Source organism: Grampus griseus (assembly GCF_964374135.1).
Source record: "Grampus griseus genome assembly, chromosome: 7".
NCBI lineage: Eukaryota > Metazoa > Chordata > Mammalia > Artiodactyla > Delphinidae > Grampus > Grampus griseus.
In genome coordinates, this window is record NC_139001.1 from 38,943,549 (window position 1) to 38,967,574 (window position 24,026).

Consider the following 24,026-nt stretch of genomic DNA (forward strand, 5'->3'; position numbering starts at 1 on the left):
TTTCATTTAAGTTGTCTAATTTTTTAAAAAATTATTTATTTATTTGTTTGTTTGTTTATGGCTGTGTTGTGTCTTCGTTGCTGTGCACGGGCTTTCTCTAGTTGCAGCAAGTGGGGGCTACTCTTTGTTGCGGTGGCTCCTCTTGTTGCAGAGCATGGGCTTTAGGTGTGCAGGCTTCAGTAGTTGTAGCACGTGGGCTCAGTAGTTGTGGCTTGCAGGCTCTGGAGTGCAGGCTCAGTAGTTGTGGCGCACGGGCTTAGTTGCTCTGCGGCATGTGGGATCTTCCCAGACCAGGGTTCTAACCCGTGTTCCCTGCATTGGCAGGTAGATTCTTAACCACTGTACCACCAGGGAAGTCCCCTGAGTTGTCTAATTTGCTGGCATAAAGTTGCTCAGATAATTTCCTTGCTGTCAGCCTTCCTATACGTTTCCTCCCTTGGTACCTGTTGATTGCAACACGAGAGCCTTTTCTAGGGGTCTCCTAGGCAGATTGGTTTCCTTCCTGCATGAGTTACGGTCTGTGGTGTTCTCAGTTGTTTCATCTGTTCTTTATCTTCTTTTCATGTTCCAAAAATTTGTTGAAGTATCTACTCAGCTGATGACCCTCTAGTTGCTTTACAATCCTGGGTTCAAATTATTACCATTTTCATAGGAAAACTTGAAAAAGATGTTTATGTCACCATCTTGAACCAAAAATCTCTATTGATAAAGAGAAAAAATATCAATATAGTTCTTTCAGTTTTGAGAAATAAAGTACATCATATTTTCTCTTTAACAGGTACAGTGTCTCCAGTATTGACTGATTGATTTCTGAATGGAATGTTGCTTTGATGGAAAGAGCATGACAGTTTAGAAGCACATATGGATGGGCAAATCCTTGGTTTTGTATTTAATTAACAGTGTGATGAAGGGGAAGTTATCTAATCTCTCTGACATTGTTTCTTCATCTGTGCAGTGGGGATAATTATGTCATTGTCTCCTGTAACAGTAGGTGTGAGGATTAGAGAAAGCTTCTATTATTGTTCCTAGCAGCAGGCTCTTTGCCTGCGGCCACAGAACGATAAATTTATAGAGTTTTAGAGCTGAAAGAATCTTCATTCTGACTGCAAGAACTTCTGCAGCCTCTCCTGTAGCCCCTAACCTCCTCCCTCTTCACCTCTCCTGACCTTGCTGCATCCTTCTAGGTCCACATTACTCACACAGAGGATGAAGTTTGAGCGTCAGGATTCAGCAAAGTAGATAGGATAAGCATTTCTTCCATTAAAAAACAAAAAAACCCAACAATCCATTTATTAAGGTCATATACTTTATAGTGGCAGAATCTGAACCCAGATGTCCTGATTCCTGAAGTACGTTACTGTCATTAGTATCTTATTACTATACAAACACCAAAATAACGAGATGATTACTTTTGCAGTTAAAATAACCCTTCTCTTTCCAGCCACAGAATACCCTGAAGATCTGAGACATTCCTGAGCTATTCCTGAGACATTCCTGACACATTGCCTTGCCTCTCTGCTCTGGTCCATTTAGTTGAAAACAATAAGTCTAAAGTTCACAAGATAGTGGATTCCTAGATTTGCAAAAAACTAAGTCAGAAGATCCATTCTGGGTACCTACTTTGGTATGATATCTCAAGACAGATATTCAATAAACCTACAGTCTCCACTCACTGGACAGTTAGTGGGGAGAAGTATTTTATTACACAGCATCACTAACCTGTATCCATCCTGATGAAGTTGGGACCTGGAGCATGATACATTCAATGATAGAGAGGTTAAAGGTATCACAGAACAACTTATTTTCCTGAAGATGTGAACTTTTCACACATTGGAGCCCCAGAGGAAGTTACAAAATGTAGCTCATATCTGATATAGGTTTTGAATTGAATTATACCTAGAAACGTTATAGTATTATATGAACAGTTAGCCAATAATAAAAACATAGGAGCATATGAGCTTCTATGTCATTTGTTGCTAACTTCTAATATGTGTTCCTAGAAATCTGAGAAATGGTCTCTTGAAGAATATATCTGTGTCTTTGGCAAAACTACATTTAGAGTCTTTTCCATCGGTGCTCTTCTAAGCGTCATATAACCATACATGTTTTAGGAGTAATGCAAGAACATTCCTATAAAAGTTCAGAGAAGAGAGGTGATTTTGGAGCAATGAGCAAGAATGAATAAAGCCTATCAAAAAGGATGTGGCCTCTGAATTAGATCTTTCAAATCACTTTCAATAAAACTCTCTCTCTGAATAAAGAGAAGGTATTCTGGGAGGAATACGGTACCAAATAAATATGTTTACTATTTTAAAAATGTTCCACAATGCCTTTTTTTCTTATTTTATAAAAGACAGTCTGACAGATAAATCTATTGATTTATGTTCTAACTGCCATTTATATACATTTGAATAGTGTGTTTATCATTTTCTTAGGCAACAAGATGCTGTCTTAGACTCAGCTACTCTGGATGAAAGCACATTGCCAAAACTAACCACTTCTGCAATAGAGAGAGACATCTTGGTAACAAGCTATTTCTTTTGTCAGTATAATTGAAAGTAAAGGAAGCACTTGAAGGTGCTCTTGTGCCTTTGAGTTTATTCTGTGCTCCTTCCTGTGCAAATACATGGATGTAGGAGTAAAGATGAAGTTCCATAAAATTGCTCTATTGGATTAACGGAGGAAATTATTCTTCCCCTCGTTTCCTAAGACCACAGTCAGAGAATCTCAAGTCTCCCTGCTCCCTATGTTAAAGCTAGCCTCAGTCATGTATAGCTTTTACATGTCTTTATTCTATGAGAAATTATTTTAATTACATAATGTACATGTCACAGAGCATATTAACTTACTTTAGAAAAAAGTAATTCTTCAACGATTTCAAATATAGAATTTTTTAAAAGCAAATATCAAAGACTTTAACATTGCTAATTTGAAAGTATTTTTTGATGTTTAAATTTTTTTCTGATAAGTGACATGTAAAAACTTGGGAAAATATATTGACATTAAATGTCCATTGTTAGAGAAATACTATCATGTCTTAAAATGAATTTTTTGTGTACACATTTAACAACATCTGTAAAATTATGGCATGAAATATTAACAGGCCAATTAGAAATTTTGTAAATCCTGTTGGATAATATTTCTGAGATTAATGACTAGGGATACTGATTCACTTACAGCTTTTAAGATCTACTTCTGATTATCAATAACACAAGGACAAAAACGAACATCTAAATTTTCACACATTTATAGAACACTAAATTCTACCTCCACATATATGAGTTCTGTTTAGTACATCATATATTTAGTAATGTAACTTCAAGTTTTAGAGTGTAGTTATGAATTAAGGTAAGAGTTTTAATTTTCATGAAATAAGGTTTTTTTTAATTTAGGAGAGCTCAAATAATGCCAATATGAATTGCAAAAAATAATTTTTTATGATTTGTAAATACTTTGTTCTACTAAAACTTTAATTTTGCTCAGTGGTTTTAGTTTTGATAAATACTTCTTTTATTATAGTATTAAACCCATCTCCATTTCTCATTATCTTTTCTGTAGAGATATTACTATTATATCCACCATGGAATTGATACGGACCACGTAGCCCCAATGGAAGATTCCTGGCTGGAGCATGTATTGGATTTAGTCCCCCACCATCTGAAAGTCCTCACTAACAGCATACTTGCATTATCTGATGAAATGAGAGAAGATTATCTTCTTAGTGTAAAAAAATCCATAGGTAAATCAGTATTTCTCTTTCTAATTTGAATGCGTCTTATTAAAGATAAATTTTAAAAAATTTAAAGTTAACACCTGTCTTTGAAACTATTTATTATATTTATTAGGCTGTTTCTTGTATTGTGGTTACATTGCTTAAGATCTCAGGCAAATTTCATTAATAAAATATAGCAAAAATTTTTAAAAACCGTCTTTCTATTTGTAGGGCTATATCCCCTAAACAAAGGACATAACTGAAACAAATTTTAAAATGTTAATTAATTAATATTAATATTACTGATATCATAAACTAGAGTGTGATTAATTACAAAACTACTGCTATGGACCAGAGGTTGGCAAACTACAGCTCATAGGCCCAATCTGGCCCACTGCCTGTTTTTGTGAATAAAGTTTTATTAAACACAGACACACACATTCATTTGCATATTATCTATAGCTGCTTTTGCACCATAAGAGATTGTTGAGTAGTTGTGATAGAGACCTTGTTGCTCACAGAGTTGAAAATACTTGCAGTCTGGCCCTTTGCGTGAAAGTTTGCTGACTCATGGTATAGACCAATAGGCTCTAAGACTGACATTATCAGAGCCATTTAAAAAGTACTCATTTCCAGACCCATCTGAATTAAAATCTCTGGAGGCAGTCTTTCAAATCTGTGCTTTAAAAAAAGGTTCTTCGATTGGTTGTGATAGTAAGCCTGGTATAATTGATGCTATGTCAAAGTTGGAGAAATCATACTGCTTTGAAATGGTTGCGGGACCCTTCAGGGAGGAGGGCATTCACTGCATTGAAGACTCCTATTGAGTGTTTTGATCATGTAAAGAGCCATATCCTTGCCCCCAAAGAGTTCATAGTGTAATGAGGGCCATGGACAAGTCACTAAATTATAAAGCAAAGTAGCAAGTACAGTGAAGAGAGAAATCGAGAACATGGTCTAAGGGAGAAGAGGTCATGCCTGACTTGTTAGGAAGGACTCTGTGGCACCTGAACTGAGTTGTGAAGGATGAACATATACAGACTAGGGAACACGCATGGCCTAGGAAATGGTGGGAATGATGGCAGACAAGAGCGAAAGGCTCTTCTGACCTTGCAAGCGGTTCTGATGGCCAAAGAAGAGGGTGCATTTTGGGAAGGGGATAGAATACTAAGGGCCTTACATGCTTACTTTTAAGCATTTGAAGGTAAAGGAGAGTCACTGAAGGATTTTAGGCAGAGGGATAAAAACATATTTGCATTTTAGAAAGAGCATCTTCAAAGAAAGCAAGAAAGTTAGAATTAACTGAATTAAAGACTGCAGAGGCAGAAGTAGCTCACTTTACTGATTTCATAACAAGGTAGTTCTATGCTCTTAAGCAGTTTAAAAGAGAACAGCAAAGCAATACGTATCTTTCCTCAGTGAAGGGAAACTACTGCTACTCTGTATTGTTGACCTTCAATTCAACAAGAACACTTTTGGTGGAAGAGCTAAAAAGGAAAATGTATCAATAATATTAAGAGCAATGATTTTCGAATAAAGAACAGGAACATTGTTAAGAAAGGGTATATATATTCTCAAAGACACAGACATCATAGATTTTCTCATAAAAATTTTAAAATTTTCTTGTGTTTATAAATGCACAAATCTCTCATTTTAAAAAAACTTAATGTAAACAATTTTAAAGGAATTAGTTGTGCAATTGCTTGGGAAATAATATAATTACTATAAGGTTGTTGATCAGAACTTTTCAATTTTCTTTTAGTTGATTTTGTTTTAAAAGATCCTAGAGAAAAGGAAGATGACAGAAAGGTAGAAGAACTTCCACCCCATCGTGCTGAGTAAGCAATCAGGTTTCACTAAGAATATTGATTTTCTGCAATCATTTCTCTGTATGTGGATATATTTATACACTGGTTATATTTTCTCATATACATGTTTATAATTTGTGTACTGCATATATACAGCTGATCATACTATCTTTGTTTATGTATTTAAGCCCTAACATGTTCTGTTTACAAATTGATGGATAGATGGGTAGGCAAACACACACTGACAGATGGATGCCTATGTGGTTAAAACATAAGTGCTCTGGTGAAAGACCTTGATACAGATCTTTTATCTCCACAGCTCCAAGCACAGGCTTTAGAAGTATTAGGGACATGAACGCTTGAAGGCAACTTGAATGCCCCAAAACACAGTGGGAATGTTGCAGAAAATATGCAAACACAGAATATATTACATGGATTAAAATATAGAACACATATGGGAAAATCCACTTGCTATATATTTTCCCTAAAATAACATTTAGGAATACATCACTTAAATAGTTTGAAGAATAGAACTTATATGATTAAGTAACCACTTCAGTTTTACTTTGTTTTTTTTGTATCACTTAAAAGTGCCCCAAATTGTTTCTCTTAACAACTAAAAAAAAGAAAGTCAATGTATCTTCTATGGAGAACAGCTTTTCTCCCAGGGATAGACAAAAACTATCCTTTGTAATTGTAAAGGTGATATGACCACAAATGAAAAACTGAATTAACTTTACTATATATTAAAACAAGACTAAGTGTTTAAAATCAATGAGAATAAAAAAAATTTACTGGCATAAAATGTAAATGTTTAAATATACTCTGAAGGATGAAAATGGCACATCTTTAGTATATAAAAGATGATTAGTCAAGTCGGAGGAGTTACAGAATAAATATCTTTAAATAGAATGTTACTGTTTATGATTTTGTAAGTGACCTTTACACAGTCAGAGGTGAAGTTCAAGAAGAGTTCCAGGCTGAAGTATATTCTTAAAATGTTTTAAAAACAATAGGGACATAAAATGTTTAAAGGTTTCCTTAAAAAAAAATCTTTTAAGATATATATAAAACGTAGCTGGCTACTCTTCCTGTTTGATCACGATTAGTTATTTGTGGACTCCATCACATCAAGCATTTAGAGAAAAACAATTGCCTTATGTGATAAAAATTCAAATCTAATTTTACCTGCGTTAGTTAAATATTATACTAAACCACAAAGAGTATGACTTTTATATACTTTAAAACATAATTACATATTTTGTTTTTACCATGAGGGATAAATCGTATTTTTAATTCAAATTAAACTCAAAAAATTATTACTCAAATAAAATTATTACTCAAAAAGTACTTTGACTTTTATAAGACTTCCTGATTTTTAAAGCAGATGACTATTTTCTCTTTGCTTTCAGAATGGAAATTCTTCCAAAACCTTGGAGGAAATCTTTTTTAGCTGCAAGCAGTTATATTAGGGATCACTTGAACGCAATGAACCCTACAATGTTGGCGGTGCTAGATTTGTGGCACAGTACTTTTAGGTAAGTATTTCTGGCCTTACTGAGGTTTTTTTTGTTGTTGTTGTTTGTTTTGTTTAAGAGAGATGAAAGTTATTACATCTTAATTATTTCTTTTACTATTTTAACTATAAATTTTAAAAATAATTACAAATCTAACCTAAGTAAGCACGGTTTTAAACAACATAGAAGTGTATAGGGTAAAAATGAGCGTCGCCATTATGTCTTATCGAGTTCTCCCTTCCCCACCCCCGCCGGGTTACCATATATACTTTAAGGGGTAATCACAGTTAAGGGGCTGAATCGCCATGCCTCGTTTTAAATCCCACAGAACATTAGCTGCTACAGTCATCTTTATTGTTTAGAAACAGAGATAATACTGCCCATGTGATTAGCATGAGGTGAAGTTTCTGGGCGACTCTTGGGGATCATGCATCTCCTTGTGGGCGTCGTCATGGTGCGAAAGGTGCAGAGCTGGATGTGAAGGCTGGTGGGTGCTATGGAGTTACAGACCTTGGCCCTAGGGCTGAGGACAGTTTACCTCGCAGTTGAGAAGGTCCAGCTTCATATTTCCTCCCTTGTGCCGCCCCTTCCAAGGCACTGAGGGGGCATCCTAGCAATAGGCACACGTGGACATAACCTATTTCTAAAATATGCAGAAGTAATACTGATTTATATCATTTTTCTTAAAGAAGCCCTCTCAAAACCTGAATGGGTCCCTGTCTCGTGATAGAGGACATGGCAGCCTGGCCTCCAAGGGGGTCCCATGAGCCTTTTCTCACCCTTCCAGCCAAAGCCCCAGTTTACATGCAATCTGTTCTCCAGGGTCTCCTGGTTCTTAATTGCAGGTATTGTCCTGAGGACACGATAATGAGTACATTTTCTCGCCTCCTGCAGACCAGCAAAGGGAAAGCTAAGAGATTCAGGTGCTTCAGAAGCACAGCTGTTGTCTCTGCTCTGGAAAGCACCCCTGCACATACACTAGGGGGGGCCTCACCGACCAACTTCTCTGAGCTCCTTCCGAAGTTGGGATCCTTAGTGCCCAGGAGCACCTAACCCTAACCCTGCTCCCAGTCCTGCTTCAGGAAGCCAAGTCAGCCAGAATCGCCCCAGCTCTGCCACCCTCCCATCGAAGGCTCTCCAGTTCCCACCTGTGAGATGAGTGTGGGTTTGTGGTGTCTAAGGCCCCTCCCCTCCCTCACTCCATCCCTCTCTCCCTTCCTTCCTTTTTTAAACACATTTTAATGTAATTTCTTTACACAGATACATATGTAATTAATATTACACAGGTGTGATCATATACACTTTTTAAGTGCAGCCCTTTTTTCTTTACTTTGCCTGACTCGCACCAGCCTGGCCTTTCTTTTCCTCGTACGTGCCCTTCTTTCTACCAACCCAGCCAAAGGCATGATAACCATTAGTGGGGCATCTTCCCATATTTTTCTTTGTGCTCACGTAGCCAAATATATATGTATATCACATATGTGTGTATACATACATAGCATAAAACTGGCTTTCGTCAATGAGGCTGTTGACTCCTAGAAAGCACATCCTTTCAACTTTCCATTGTATAATGTGGATTTCTTTGTCTTCTTGAATTTGTCTTAGAGGAAGAGGCCATCTCCCTGCCCCATGCTTTTCTCATTTTGTTTCTTTTGGGTATTGAGACTCAAATATCTCTCCCTGACAAGGCCCATGATCTAATTTTGTCTGCAGTGATGAGATCCTACAATACAGTATATCACTTTCACAAAGGATGTTTACATGCAGTGGTACATTTCATTTTCAAAACACCACCACAGTGTTTATTTTATTCTTTTAATATCCGTTCATACATGGAACTGCTAGAACACACTGAGCTGGATGCTGGAGGATGAGCACCATTGCCTAATATTGTTCATAAAGGGCTAGACTTTGTCTATTGTACAATGTCAGGAGGCAAGAGACAAGAAAATGAAAGGAGGAAGGGGAAGAAGAAAAAGTAACAAAGCCGAGATAAGAAAACAGTAAATAGTAGATATGTCCAAAATTAGCGTCCAGGGATGTGGTGGCAGAGATGTTAGTTGCAGCAGCTGAAGCAAACCTCAGAGCTTCCAGGGTAAAGACAAATGAGAAAGAAGCTTTGCAGTCGGTGGGTGGGAAGAGAGCCCCACCAACTCCTATGTTGCCTTTGCCAGCATAAGTTGTTTTTACTCTCTGTGTGAATATTAAGAGTGGAATGGGCAGACCCAAGTGCTGCCCCTCTGAGGAGAAGCCAGCATTGAACACACAGGGCATCCTTACTCTGGGTTAACAGCCATTTGCCCTGAATCTCAGCAGGTCTTGAAGGTACAGGACATCTCTATGTATGGCTGTGGGTTGGGGGATGGTGATACAAAAAAAACCATCTGAATGACTCTAAAATGCATGAATAGGGACACCCCTATGAATGGGGATGCTCTCTAGATGGAAATGTGCAAATTCATGTCATTCAGTATTTATGCTTACAGAACCCACTTAATGTCAGAGATGACATTTAGTATGCAGTCAAAAACCTACATAGCACACAGGTATTTTTGCTTGAAAAATGGTGTATGTCAGGGACACATGTATATACAGTGTATATATGAGTATAGAAATTATCATAGGGTATATATTACAGTATAAATAGGATGTCTAAGAAAATAAGAAGATAAAGAACAACTTTTGAAATTCATGATTTGATCAAGGCGAGTCCAAGAAAATACTTCTAGAACACTGTGGATTCATTTACTGTACAGTACTCAGAGAGGATACAACTTAATCAATCTCAAACGTATTAAAAAGACGCTTAACTCATAATAAGAAAAATGCAAAGAGATTGAAATAAAAACTACACTGGGATATCATTCTATTTCCTATGGAATTGACAAAATTCCAAAATATTGACATCATGCTTTGTTGGTGAAGATTGGAGAAATGGGCACCCTTTTGAAGAGAATCCAATCATATCTATCAAAATTACAAATTCATTTACACTTGAATCCAGCAATCTCATTTCTGGGAAATAGTCTAGAGATCCACATGAAAATATAGGAAGTGATCCAGATTCAGGGTTCTTTATTGTGCCATTTGTCAAGAGGGTTAGCCTGGAAACAACCCAGTAACCATTGATAGTGGTTCAATGAGTGATGGTACATTCACACAATGGAATATTATTACACAGCTATGAAATATGAATGAGAACAGTATCAATGTGCTAATATGGAATGGTCTCCAGGATGTATTAATAAGTGAAGAAAGCGAGTGCAGAGCACTGCCTAGAGTGTGCTACTTTGAATGTAGTGAAGGAGAACTGGCAAGAACAGAACTTGTTTCTAAATTCATGGAGCAAGCAAGAAATGTAGGCACTTGGAGTGGGATTTAAGGGGCAACTTGGGCCTCGTGAGACGTGAGATTAGCTTTGAGAACCAGAGATCAAAATCAGAGACTGACTTGGTGTTGAGTCCAGAGTGTTGGGCCAGGACTGTTGAAGTCCCTCTGCCTGAAATCAGTGATGGATCCAAAGATCAAGGTGGGGGTTTCAGACTGTGATGAGCATCAAGTGGCAGGTGGGAGGGATCCATGACTGACAGCTGAGTCTCCCGAAATTGACGTCCGCTTGCATGCTGCAGGTAAGGGGTAGGAAGAGTTCAGAGGAGAACCTGAGGTTCACAGTCTGGGTGATTTGGGGCTGTTATTTGGTTGAGTGATCTTTTTCCTGACTCTTCCTGTAGTCTTTTACCAGTGGTTAAAACTGTTGTTCTGGGGCTTCCTTGGTGGCGCAGTGGTTGAGAGTCCGCCTGCCGATGCAGGGGACACGGGTTCATGCCCCGGTCCAGGAAGATCCCACATGCCGCGGAGCGGCTGGACCCGTGAGCCATGGCCGCTGAGCCTGCGCGTCCGACACCTGTGCTCCACAATGGGAGAGGCCACAACAGTGAGAGGCCCGCGTACCGCAAAAAAAAAACAAAAAAAAAACTGTTGTTCTACTGCCAGATGATTGTAGGATTCGTCCTGAGAAAGTAGGACCAGTGTCTGGTGGTATTTTTCCCATGTTCTTAACGATTCAGCCTATTGGCCAAACAGGGAATGTTACCAGCAGAGATTTCATGAGAAAGTTCTGTAAAACTTCTATAAAGGCCTATCAATCTCAAATCATGAAAGGTGGGTGGCCTGTGCTTAGAATTGTCTCTAAATCAGACACTGAGGAAGTGCAGGGAAAACTGGTCTGGTTGCTCAGTGGCAAAGTGCATTCTAGGTGCTCCTGCCCTAGCAACTGCTCTCCTTCAGTGCTGCTTCACACAGCATGCACCTGTGCCCTGATTGATAGCTACAGCTCTGAAACATAAAGTCATGTTGAAAATGTTGACCAAGAAGCATAAAGAGAGCAGATTATGTTTAGTATGTGCTGTCATGCTACATTTTTTTTTTTTTTTTTTTTTGTGGTACGCGGGCCTCTCACTGTTGTGGCCTCTCCTGTTGCGGAGCACAGGCTCCAGACACGCAGGCTCAGCGGCCGTGGCTCACGGGCCCAGCCACTCTGCGGCACGTGGGATCTTCCTGGACCGTGGCACGAACCCGTGTCCCCTGCATCGGCAGGCGGACTCTCAACCACTGCACCACCAGGGAAGCCTTGTCATGCTACATTTTAAAAGTATTTTATTTAAAACATTGCTGTATACTGCTCAGTTGCCCAGAATAACGCATTACCAAAGATTCTCCAGCAGTAGTTATACCTACTTTGTGCCTAATGTATCACTGATGTCATGTACTAACCTCATGGTAACCTAAGAGATGGACTTTTGCTTGTGAAAGGAATATAAATAGATGTGAAACGTGTTTTGTCTACTAACCAGTATCTTACACTGGTTTTTAAGTAAAAATTAAAGGTGATGTTTTTAATAGTGTTTCCTATCTTTCAGATAACATAGAAATCATTTAATCATGTGGAAATTAAATAGCAATTTCTCTAATAGGGAAGAAATCTGTAGTTAAATTGAAGTGACTAATACAATGGTACTAATAGATAGCATTGTTCTTTCACTTTAATCTGCCAGAGAAACTTCTTAACTGACTAAAGCATGTATATAACAAAGATCATAGTGTTGTAGTCAGAAGTGAAAACTCTTGGCTGGCGTAAGCACTGTGTTTTCTGAAAAAATCAAAACCAGACAGGTTCAAAAGATTTTTATACACTGGGTCTTAATTAGGTGTGAGAACTCCCTCACTTCATGGCTCTCCAATATCCAGGGTTGCTCTCTTTTCAGAAAGGGTGGAATTTTTATATTAGGAGTAGTGGACCCTGTAAGTTTTGAGCCCTGCCTCTTTTCCTGTTTTAATTGTTCCAGTTTGAAAGCAAAAGTCAGTCTAACCTAACCATCAAATTTCAGTTATTACATCCTTCTTCTACTGCACAGCACAGTTTCATAATATCAGATTGTGTTCCTGCTGAATTTAATTATATTAATTATTTTTTAAATTAAAATATGTTCTTGAATATTTTTATGGAACACAAATTTTAGTGATAAAACCTAGGAATATCATTTTTTGAGAAGGGATCAATTAGCAAAATGTTAAATTAAAAAAAAACTAAAAACTGTTGGGCTTCCCTGGTGGCGCCGTGGTTGAGGGTCCGCCTGCCGATTCAGGGGACACGGGTTCGTGCCCCGGTCCGGGAGGATCCCACATGCCGCAGAGCGGCTGGGCCCGTGAGCCATGGCCGCTGGGCCTGCGCGTCCGGAGCCTGTGCTCCATAACGGGAGAGGCCACAACAGTGAGAGGCCCGCGTACCGCAAAAACAAACAAACAACAACAACAAAAAAACCCTCATACTTAAATCATTGTTCATTTTCATCTCTTGCAGAAAGTTACGTTTAGTTGATGTAGAAGAATTTCACAATTGCCAGGAAGCATTAGAGCTGTCGACTTTTCAGAATATTGTCATGAAACACATGGAATCTGCCAAAGAGACTCTACTTAAAATGTAAAGTTTTGAAGTTTCATGTATGAAAACATAAATTTAAAAATGTGATTGGTGGGCTACTGCAATTTAACTGCTTTTAGAAAATCTCGTTTTAAAAAGTTTGTAATCATTTCCGTTTGAGAGTTAAACATGATATCTTTAACTGCTTTGCTCTGTGATGTCTATCCAGATGTTCTACACAGCATAGATTGTACAGAAACTAAAATGATTATAATTGATACTTTTTCTCAATGTCTGGTTTCTACCCTCTGCTCTGAGAGCAGGGGTGGATAACGTGGGGGAATGATCATCAGCTAATCGTCCACCAGAGATTTATTTGAATCTACTGTTAATACATACAAGGTAATGTGCCTGTTACATTTTGGTTTTGGATGGAGGATGCAGAAGAGTTTAAAGAATGCTTAGACCCCAATAAAGATGTTAAAAAAAAAAAAAGAATGCTTAGGTGGGGAAAATATATTCTTTAAAGGAGTTTATAGTCGTATTGGGAAGTTAGACTTAATTAAACATCATCTTGGATTGGCCCTTCAAATTGGGATAGCCACATGTGATAATTATCGATACTGGTGCCAGATAATACGTTCTGAAACAATACAGTAAAATTGTCTTTGTCATGGGCCATTAAGTTATTATAAATGGGACGTTAATATTAGATCAAATTTAAGATAACAGAGGACATAAAACTCCAGCATGGCTTCATGATTTCCAAGAGGTACTTAGAAGTGTATCTTGACAGTTTAAGACTGAATCTTCCCTTTATATTTTTTCTTCTCTAATACGTTAGAATCAAATTCTTTGTCTGACATTACTTGAAAGAACTTTAGACTTCTATGTAGTATTAGTTCACATAAAAAAAAATAGAGGAGAGGTGCAGAATGAAAGTGCATAATTAATTGCAGAGGAGAATATGACCCCGTAAGGACAGAATAAGAGTAAATTATCTTGATCTATAACTTCAGGGTTCTACCCCAGGAATACATTCCCACTGCAAATTTTAGTAGACTGGGTGTGTCAAAGTACAGAGTAGAGGATAAACCTTTATTGAATGATTTTGCTGAGAGATGTAGATGGATTAACTGTATCTCTCTTTTTTTTTTTTTGCGGTACGCGGGCCTCTCACTGCTGTGGCCTCTCCCGTTGCGGAGCACAGGCTCTGGACGCGCAGGCTCAGCGGCCATGGCTCACGGGCCCAGCCGCTCCGCAGCATGTGGGATCTTTCCGGACCGGGGCACAAACCCGTGTCCCCTGCATTGGCAGGCGGACTCTCAACCACTGCGTCACCAGGGAAGCCCTGATTAACTGTATCTCTTGATGCCTCCTGATTGATTCTAAGGGAAGAGCCCTCTGACCATGCTTTACATAGTGAGCCAGAATGTGTTTATCATGGCTAAAAGGCAGAACATCAGCTCACCGAAGTGGAGAAACAATTAGTAAATGATTAATTATGACATCTATGCCAAACCCAAACGTCTTCTCTTAGTCCTTATCCTCCACTTCTACTCAGCAATTGCTGTGGTTTAATCACCACCGCCTTCTGTAAGTCTCTGTTCTGTGTCCCTGTGCCCATTTCTTTTTGATCTCCTTTTCTGGCTCTACTTAATCTCACTATCTTTTCTAAGAGTAGGGGCTCTCCAGGTGTTTGCTTTTGTTTTTCTTCTCTGTATTCTCGATAGTTTCATGATTTCGTCTGTCTTAGCTGTCTCAAGATGTTATGTTTTCTGAGCTCTGTCCCCTTATTATAAATTTTCTACTGTATATCTCCAATTGAATGCCATGTCAGCACCTGATTCCCAGCATTTCCATAACAGTACTCATTCTTTCTTCCAAGCCTGCCATTCTTCCTCCTCTGGACCATTCCCAGGCCAAGTTGAAAACTTTTCGACTTGTTCTGTCTCTTTGCTCATCATGTACATTCTCACCATCCCCGGCCTGCCCCCAGCCATATTCAGTGTATTGCTAACTGTTGTTTTCTTGTTGAGATATATTTCGCTTATCATAAAATTCACCACTTTAATGTGTATAATTCAATGGTTTATAATATATTCACAAGATTATGCAATAGTCATCACTAATTCCATCACCCTCAAATAAAACCCTGTATCTGTTAGCAGTCACTCCCATTCCACCCTAACAAGCCCTTAGCAACCACTAATGTACTTCCTGTCCCTGTAGATTTCCCTACTCTGAACAGTTCATCTAAGTGGAATGATACCATATTTATGTCTGACTTCGTACACTAAGCATAATGTTTTCAAGGTTCATCCATGTTATAGCATGTACCAATACTTTATTTCTTCTCATGGCCAAATAATAATCCATTGCAGAATATATTAATACCACATTTTGCTCATCCATCAGTGTGGGTTGTTTCTACTTTTTGGCTATTATGGATAATGCTTCCATGAGCATTTGTTTTGCGTAAACATTTGTTTTCAGTTCTCTTCGTTGTATACCTAGGAGTGGAATTGCTGGGTTATATGATAACTATATTTAACTTTTTGAGGAACTGCCATGATGTTTTCCAAAGGGTTTGTAAGATTTTACATCCCTAACAACAATGTATTCTTACCATTCAATTTCTCTACATGCTCGTCTATTGTCCATTTCTTTATCTTTTTGGATAAATATCCAAATCATTGCTCATTTTGTATTCAGTTATGTCTTTTTATTTTTGAGTTGTAAGAGTTCTTTATACAGTCATCCCTTAGTATCCATGGGGGATTGATTCCAAGAAACACCCTCTCCCCCGCAGCAGATAGCAAAATCCATGGATGCTCAAGTCCCTTATATAATATGGCATAGTATTTGCATATAACCTACACATATCCTCCAGATTATCTCAGATTACTTATAATACTTAATAAAATATAACTGCTATGTAAGTAGTTGTAAATACAGTATAAATGCTATGTAAATAGTTTCTGGCACATGGAGAATTCAAGTTTTGCTTTCTGGAACTTTCTGGAATTTTTTCCTGATATTTTCAGTCTGTAGTTGGTTGAGTCCACCGATGTGGAACCCGTGGATACAGAGGGCTGACTATATATTCTGTGTTGGTGCCCTTTATCAGGTTGAGGAATTTCCCTTTACTTTTTAGTTTCTTAATTGTTTTTATTATGAAATAATGTAGAGTTGCCAAATGCTTTTTCTGCGTCTGTTGAGATGATAGTTTTTTCTGTTACTCTGCTAATATGGTATATTACCATTGGTTTAATATATTGAGGCAACCTTGCATTCCACTTGGTCATGGAGTATAATCCTTTTTATATGCTGCTAAATTCAGTTTGTATTTTGTTGAGGATATTTGTGTCTATATTTATCAAGGGTATTGATCTATAGTTTTCTTCTTCTTGTGATACCTTTGTCTTGTTTTGGTATTATGATAATACTGTCCTCATGGAATTAGTTAGGAAGTATTCCTTTCTCTTTTTCTTTTTGAAAGGCTTTGTGAAGGATTGGTGTTAATTCTTTAAACATTTGATGTAGAACTCACCAGTGAAGCCACCTATTCCTGGATCCTGGCCTTTTAATTTTCTTAGAATTTTTTTGATAATTAATGTATTTACTTGTAATAAGTCTGTTCATGTTTTCTGTTGCTTCTTGAGTCAGTTTTGGTAGGTTGTGTCTTCCTAGGAATTCGCTAGGTTATCTAATTTGTTGGCATAGAGTTGTTTATTGTGTTCCCTTTATTTCTATAAGATCAGTATTAATGTCTCCTTTTTTTCATTTCTAATTTTAACAATTTGAGTCTTCACTCTTTTTCTTGGTCAGTCTAGCTATAGGTTTGTCAATTTTGCTGATCTTATCAAAGAACCAGCTTTTGGCTTTGCTGATTTTCTCTATTTTTCTATTCTTTATTTTGTTTGTTTCCACTCAGATCTCTGTTTCTTCCTTCTCCTTGTTTTGAATTTAGTATTCTCTCTTTTTCTGACTTCTAGTAAAGTTTAGACCTTTTGATCTTTTAAATATATTTTAATGTGTTTACAGGTCTAAAGTCTGACCACTATTTTTCTGTATCCCATGAATTTTGATATATGGTGTTTTCATTTTCATTCATCTCAAATTATTTTCTAATTTCCCTTTTTTTTTTTTTAACTCATTGCCTGTTCAGGACTATGTTGTTTAATTTCTGCATATTTGTGAATTTCCACAGTGTCCTTCTGTTACTGATTTTCTAATTTTGTATGATTTTCATCATTTTATATTTACTGAGACTTCTTTTATGGACACCAAGTATTTGATCCTCTCTCAGAAGCATCTTCCATGTGTACTCCTTTCTGTCAATTCCCACTGCTACTACCCTTGGCAGGCCCTTTTATCCTCCCATATAGCCTACAAACCACTGCCAGGTGAATCTTAAACATCCCCTAGATCAGTGCCTTCCCTTTGTTGACAAAATAAATCCACAATTCTTAAACTGCCTTTTAAGGTCTTCTGCAACCTGGACCTAACCTATCTTTTCTATTCTCAGTTCTGAAAAAACTTTCACCTTGGGCCATGCCTGTAGAAATAGTCATGTTAAATTAAAAACGGCATGGCTTCTAAGATTAGCCTATAACCATACCTTACCATTGTTAAATATCTATCCAATTGGTAAATCTGTAGACTTTTTTGTTCTCCTTTTTAACCAATTGTTGGTTTTTAAAATAGTTACTCCTTGTTTGTTTCCATCTGTGAGATGGGAATTCTAGGAAAATTTGAAAGTTGCTCAGTTGCTCCCCACTTAAACTCTGTGACTCTTAGCATTGTCATCTTTGCAGACATAATTGTATCAGATTTAATCAGAGGTTAAGGGGATTAAAACAGAATAAGAACCTCTTGGATACTATTAGCAAAATTTTATGTTTTATACACATATTTATAAAAACTTTACACAGCAAAGCAACCATCAGCAAAATGTAAAGGCAGGCTACTGAATGGGAGAAAATGTTTGTGACTAATATACATCTAATGAGTAGTTAATATCCAAAATATATTAAGAACTCATACAATGTGATAGCAAAAAACAGTTAGATTAAAAATGGTCAGAAGATCTGAATAGACATTTTTCCAAAGAAGACATACAGATAAATAACAGTACATGAAAAGATGCCCAACATCACTAATTATCAGGGGAATGCAAATCAAAACCACAGTGAGATATCACTTCACACTTGTTAGAATGACTATTATCAAAAAGACAAGAAGTGACAAGTGTTGGTGAGGAGGTGGGGAAAAGTGAACTCTAGTGCACTGTTGGTGAAAATGTAAATTGGTGCAGCCACTCTGGAAAACAGTATGGAAGTTCCTAAAAACTTTAAAAATAGAACTACCGTATGGTACAGCAAGTCCACTTCTGGGTGTTTACTTGAAGAAAAGGAAAACACTAATTTGAAAAGATATGTGCACCTCCATGTTCATTGGAGCATTATTTACAATAGCCAAGACATGGAAGCAACCTAAATGTTCATCGATTGATGAATGGATAAAGAAGATGTTGCAACAGCATGGATGGGCTGTGGAGATATTATGCTAAGTGAAATATGTCAGACAGAGAAAAACAAATACCATATGGTCTCACTTGTATGCGAAACCTAAAACAACCACAAAAACCAGGCTCATAGATGCAGAGGGCAGATTGGTGGTTGCTAAAGGAAGGGAGTAAGGGGTGGATGAAATGGTTGAAGAGGGTTAAAAGGTACAAATTTACAGTTATAATATAAATAACCCATGGAGATGTAGTACACAGCATGGTGACTACAGTTAACAATACTGTGTTGTGTATTTAAAAGTTTCTAGGAGAGTAGATCTTAAAAGCTCTCATCCCGGGCTTCCCTGGTAGCGCAGTGGTTGAGAGTCCGCCTGCCGATGCAGGGGACACGGGTTTGTGCCCCGGTCCGGGAAGATCCCACATGCCGCGGAGCGGCTAGGCCCGTGAGCCATGGCCGCTGAGCCTGCGCGTCCAGAGCCTGTGCTCTGCAATGGGAGAGGCCACAACAGTGAGAGGCCCATGTACCGCAAAAAACAAAAACAAAAACAAACAAACAAAAAGTTCTCATCCCAAGAAGAACAAAACTTTAATTATGGTGACCAGTGTTAACTAGGCTTATTGTGATCATTTTGCAATACATACAAATATTCAGTCGTCATACTGTACACCTGAAACTGATATAATGTTATATCAGTTATACCTCAATAAAAAAAATTATGCCTCACGCTATTTACAGCACATAATGCAGCTCATTCCCGGAGAAGCCCCTCTGTGTCTTTCAGTGTCCAGACCAAATGACTCTTCTTCCATGAAATCTTTACTGTTACCTCATCAAAAGTGATCTCTTCTTTCTGAATGCCTCTGACACTGTGTTCTCTTATTACTTTTTCCTTTTATAATATATATTTACGTGTGTGCATTTTCCCCTCCACTCACCTATAAGTACTTTGAGGACTGAGTAATATTTAGTACCTCAAATGTTTTGTACATAATAGGAGACCCTGTAAGTATTTTTGAGACAATGATTGAATAATTTCTTTCAATGTATTTTCTGTTCTTTGTCCCTTTTCCAGTCTTACAGCCCTGGACTTACTCCATCTCTTGCCTGGACTATTGGAGATTTCTCAATCCCCTTCATTAATCTGGCGTTGCCCTTCTCTACTTACAGCCCTGGACTTACTCCATCTCTTGCCTGGACTATTGGAGATTTCTCAATCCCCTTCATGAATCTGGCATTGCCCTTCTCTACTTCATGAATCTGGCATTGCCCTTCTCTACTTACAGCCCTGGACTTGCTCCATCTCTTGCCTGGACTATTGGAGATTTCTCAATCCCCTTCATTAATCTGGCATTGCCCTTCTCTACTTAGTATTTGCTACTTGTCCTCCTTTGTCCTTTTACCTATTGCTTTAACAGTGATGCCCCACTGCAGGAGGATCTGCTGTGTATTCACAGAGCGTGAGCCTGTCCCAGGTTCTTGTGTTTAGCTCCCAAGTTCTGCAAAGGTCCTCACAGACTTCCCTCCACTTATTTTTTCCTATTTTCCAGTGTATTAGCTCCGTTATAGACAGTGAAATGATCAGATATATTAGCCCTACCTCTCCCACCTATTTTTCTTAGTATATTCTACTTCAGGTCCTTTTATCAGGGTCTTCCTCATTTCATTTTTATCTATTCTTCAGTGAAATTTGCCATCTTCACTATAGAACCCTTCTCTGTTACTTAAATAGAAAATTATGTCTCTATTCTTTGATTTCAAAGCTGTTTTTCTGCCATGACACATTGCCTTCATTATTATGAGAGAGAGGGGATCATGTCATATCTTTTCATATCTCCCATGACACTGTCCCTAGCACAGAGTAGGCACTAAACATGTATTTGTTAAAGTGATGAATACATACATTTAAAACTTTGATCTCTCTTGGAGCATTCAGGCAACTCCTGAACTTATATTGACTCCTTGTTTTTAAAAATTTATTATCGCTTATGAAAGAGATACAAATATTCCTTAATTTTAGTGTTGGACAGTGGTTTTGTAAACTGAAAACTTCACTTGTTATCATCATAATGTATCTGTATATGAATTTCACTGTTTTCCTTTTATTACAAGGATACATATACATTTGGAACTTGTTTTAAATCGGTCACTCTTTCAGGATTTCTCATTAAGGAGGATAAAAAAATAATATACTTGATTTTGTTGTTTTGTGCCTTGTTTTCAACTATCATTGTGAAATAGAACAGCATAAATTACTAGGTGGGCTGAGTCAAACTAGCCCTCCCTTGATTTAATGTTATTCACATTTTAGCTTTAAACTGACAAATCCATTCCCTGAAGAGCAATTTCAGAGACTGGGGAGGAGTATCTTGTAATATCCAATAAAGTTAATTGTCATATTATTCAAAAAGTGCAGGAATAATGGTTCCAGGAGTTCGATTTACCTTTTTATCACAGCATCATGTCGTTGAGCCATTTTCCATTGGCTATGATTAAAATTTCTTTTCCCAGGAGGAGTGAAATATGCTAGCACTTATATTTCAGAGAGTGGATAATGTGACTTGGCAATATACCTCTCTATAAAGACCTTTAGATGTTCAGAAGTTACTGTTAATGCTTAATGTAAGAGGAGTAATTCATTGAAAATAGTAACTTTTAAAAGTCTTTTGTTCTTTGAAGGTGGTTTCCAGAAGTGCAGAATATTTATTACCAAGGTAATAAAAAAAAGCTATTGCCACCTGGTGACAGCAGTGCCAAGTTGGAATCTTTTTTCAACTGTGCTGCTACACTTATGACTTTACAGCTGCAGGACCTCACTTTGGTTTCCATGCAAGATTTCACGGACTTAATTGCACAACCCCCCGTAAGTAAGGTTCAGTTACACCAATATTCATTTACCAATTTATTTATTTTCAATTCTTTCAGAGTGGATAATTATAAAATAACCTTTACCAGTGGAAGAGCAGAAAGTATATCTTTAGATCTATTACACTTATGTGTTTTTTTAAAAAAGACTTAATGTCAACCTGCATATGTAGGGTATATTATTATCATCACATTGGTGAGGTTAGTGGAAATAAGTAAAAATTCCCATAATTGGGAAATTTGGGTCATGAGGGCTGGGGAAGATTTCTCCAAAGAACTCTTTTCTTTCTGGAAGAAGGTCCTGTTAAAGGGTGAGTGGAGTCTGGGAATTTGAATGTTCTTCTCTTGGGCTCCTCCTTTGATGATTCTAGAGCCCCACTGCTGTGCACATCTTCCTTTTTCTGGAATCTTGACCCTATAGTTGATCTGTAGGCTCAGTGGATACCAACTGAGTCTCGCTAGGAATGGCTCGCTGGGAATGGCTCTTGCCCTTTTTGGTACAGTTCCTCTTTGGCTTAACTGTCTAGGACATAAGAAGAAGGATGAGTTCTCATGTATCCTAATTGGAACCAGTGCACTCCTTACTCTGTCACAATTCATATGCATATATATATGTATACTTTATTATATATCTATAACTTCTTTGTTGCAGGATTCTGTTAGAGCTTTTGAACATCCAGGTTTTGTCATAAGACTGATTCTTGATAACGACACCATTAAGTTTGAACCTGATTTCGATGACTATATAGCCATCCTTCTAAATGTTTATGATGTCATGATTAAGGCTGTCAGTTTCGTGCCAAGAGTTGAGACAAAATTGTATTCCAAGTCGGTAAGTAATAAGGATATTCTGATTGCTTCAATTTGCATGATGGTATTTGCTTCAAATAACTTCTTTTAGTATAGACAGGTATCCTCTGCTTTACAGAATACCAATGGCCTAGTAACATTGGCTTATAAGGCAGTTTTGCTTTAAAAACATACTATTTTCCCATTAGCTTCTCTTAAATACTGGTTTCTTAGACCAGTCTTCTATTGAACTCAGCTGAAAACTTTCTGAGGGGGAAGAATTAAAGTTGTGATCTGGTTTGAAGCCATCAATGAGCATTTGCTGTAGCATTCACACCATGCTGTTGACTGCGTTACACTTTTCCAGCTCTGTAAAATTCTCCTCCAATTAGCTACCTTCCTGATACACCTTCTTCCAGGAATAGTCATGTCTCCTTACTTCCAAATCATAGATCCTACTTCCCTTTTCTCTCTGGCCAAATATTTAGCAAAGTTCTGCTGAACTACGATATTTCAACAGTAGTTATTGCAGTCTAGTATATGAAATGAGCATGTCTGAAAATTCCTTAACTTAAAAGCTTTTCAAGTTTTTTAAGTCCAAACAGTAGCTTTCTTCTTTCTTTTTCATTTTTTAAATAGTGTACGAATATTTCATACATACAAAAGAATACAGGAGGCCAGTGTTTAAAGTTTTAAGCAGTAATAGAGTAAACACCTTCATACCTTCCATCTAACTTAAACAATGACTATTACCTTTAAGCTCTACCTCCCAATTGTTCTTCCCTGTTCATATCCCTATCCTTCTACCTTCTAGCAAAGGAATCACTATCTTGTACTTTGTAGTTATTTTTTAAATTAATTTTTATTGGAGTATAGTTGATTTACAATGTTGTGTTAATTTCTGCTGTACAACAAAGTGAATCAGTTATACATATACATATATCCAGTCATTTTTAGATTCTATTCCCATATAGGTCATTACAGAGTACTGAGTGGAGTTCCCTGTGCTATACAGTAGTTTCTTATTAGTTATCTATTTTATGTGTAGTAGTGTGTATATGTCAATCCCAATCTCCCAGTTTATCGCCCTTCCCTTCCCCCTTCGTAACCATAAGTTTGTTTTCTGCATCTGTGACTCTATTTCTATTTTGTAGATTGGTTCATTTGTACCATTTTTTTAGATACCACACATAAGCAATATCATATGACACCTGTCTTCCTCTGTCTGACTTTGCTCAGTATGACAATCTCTAGGTCCATCCATGTAGCTGCAAATGGCATTATTTTGTTCTTTTTTATGGCTGAGTAATATTCCATTGTATATATATACCACATCTTCGTTATCCATTCCTCTATCAGTGGACATTTAGGTTGCTTCCATGTTCTGGCTATTGTAAACAGTGCTGCAGTGACCATTGGGCATTTTGTAGTTATTACTCTGAATTCTTAAACATAAATTTACTACATGTCTGTATATCTGTAAACAATTTCTCTTTAGTTTTTCTATGTCTTTGTATAGATGAAGTCATCTTATAAATAGTCCATGACTTGTTTTATTTTACTTAACACTGTGATTGTGACATTATTCATGTTGAGAATATTGTCTTCTTCATAGAGCTTCTAGTTTTTTTATCATTTTATTTTTATTTTCTCAGAATCCATTAACTTTTCTTTTTTTCAACTAGGCTTGGTCTTTTTTTTTTTTTTTTTTTTTTGTGATACGTGGGCCTCTCACTGTTGTGGCCTCTCCCGTTGCAGAGCACAGGCTCCAGACGCACAGGCTCAGTGACCATGGCTCACGGGCCCAGCCGCCCCGCGGCATGTGGGATTTTCCCGGACCAGGGCACGAACCCGTGTCCCCTGCATCGGCAGGCAGACTCTCAACCA

The 24,026-nt window shown here is 37.6% G+C and overlaps 1 protein-coding gene across 1 annotated transcript in view; it reads left to right on the plus strand.

The window, feature by feature from the left end:
• DNAH7 (dynein axonemal heavy chain 7) overlaps positions 1-24,026 on the plus strand; it is a gene marked incomplete at both ends in the record, with an annotated part of 244,845 nt that overhangs the window by 29,477 nt on the left and 191,342 nt on the right. Inside the window, 7 exons of the mRNA XM_082658909.1 lie at positions 2,436-2,523; positions 3,559-3,739; positions 5,475-5,550; positions 6,933-7,058; positions 12,898-13,017; positions 21,165-21,348; positions 22,003-22,182. Coding sequence (XP_082515035.1) covers positions 2,436-2,523; positions 3,559-3,739; positions 5,475-5,550; positions 6,933-7,058; positions 12,898-13,017; positions 21,165-21,348; positions 22,003-22,182 — 955 coding nt within the window. The remainder of the gene's footprint in view (positions 1-2,435; positions 2,524-3,558; positions 3,740-5,474; positions 5,551-6,932; positions 7,059-12,897; positions 13,018-21,164; positions 21,349-22,002; positions 22,183-24,026) is intronic.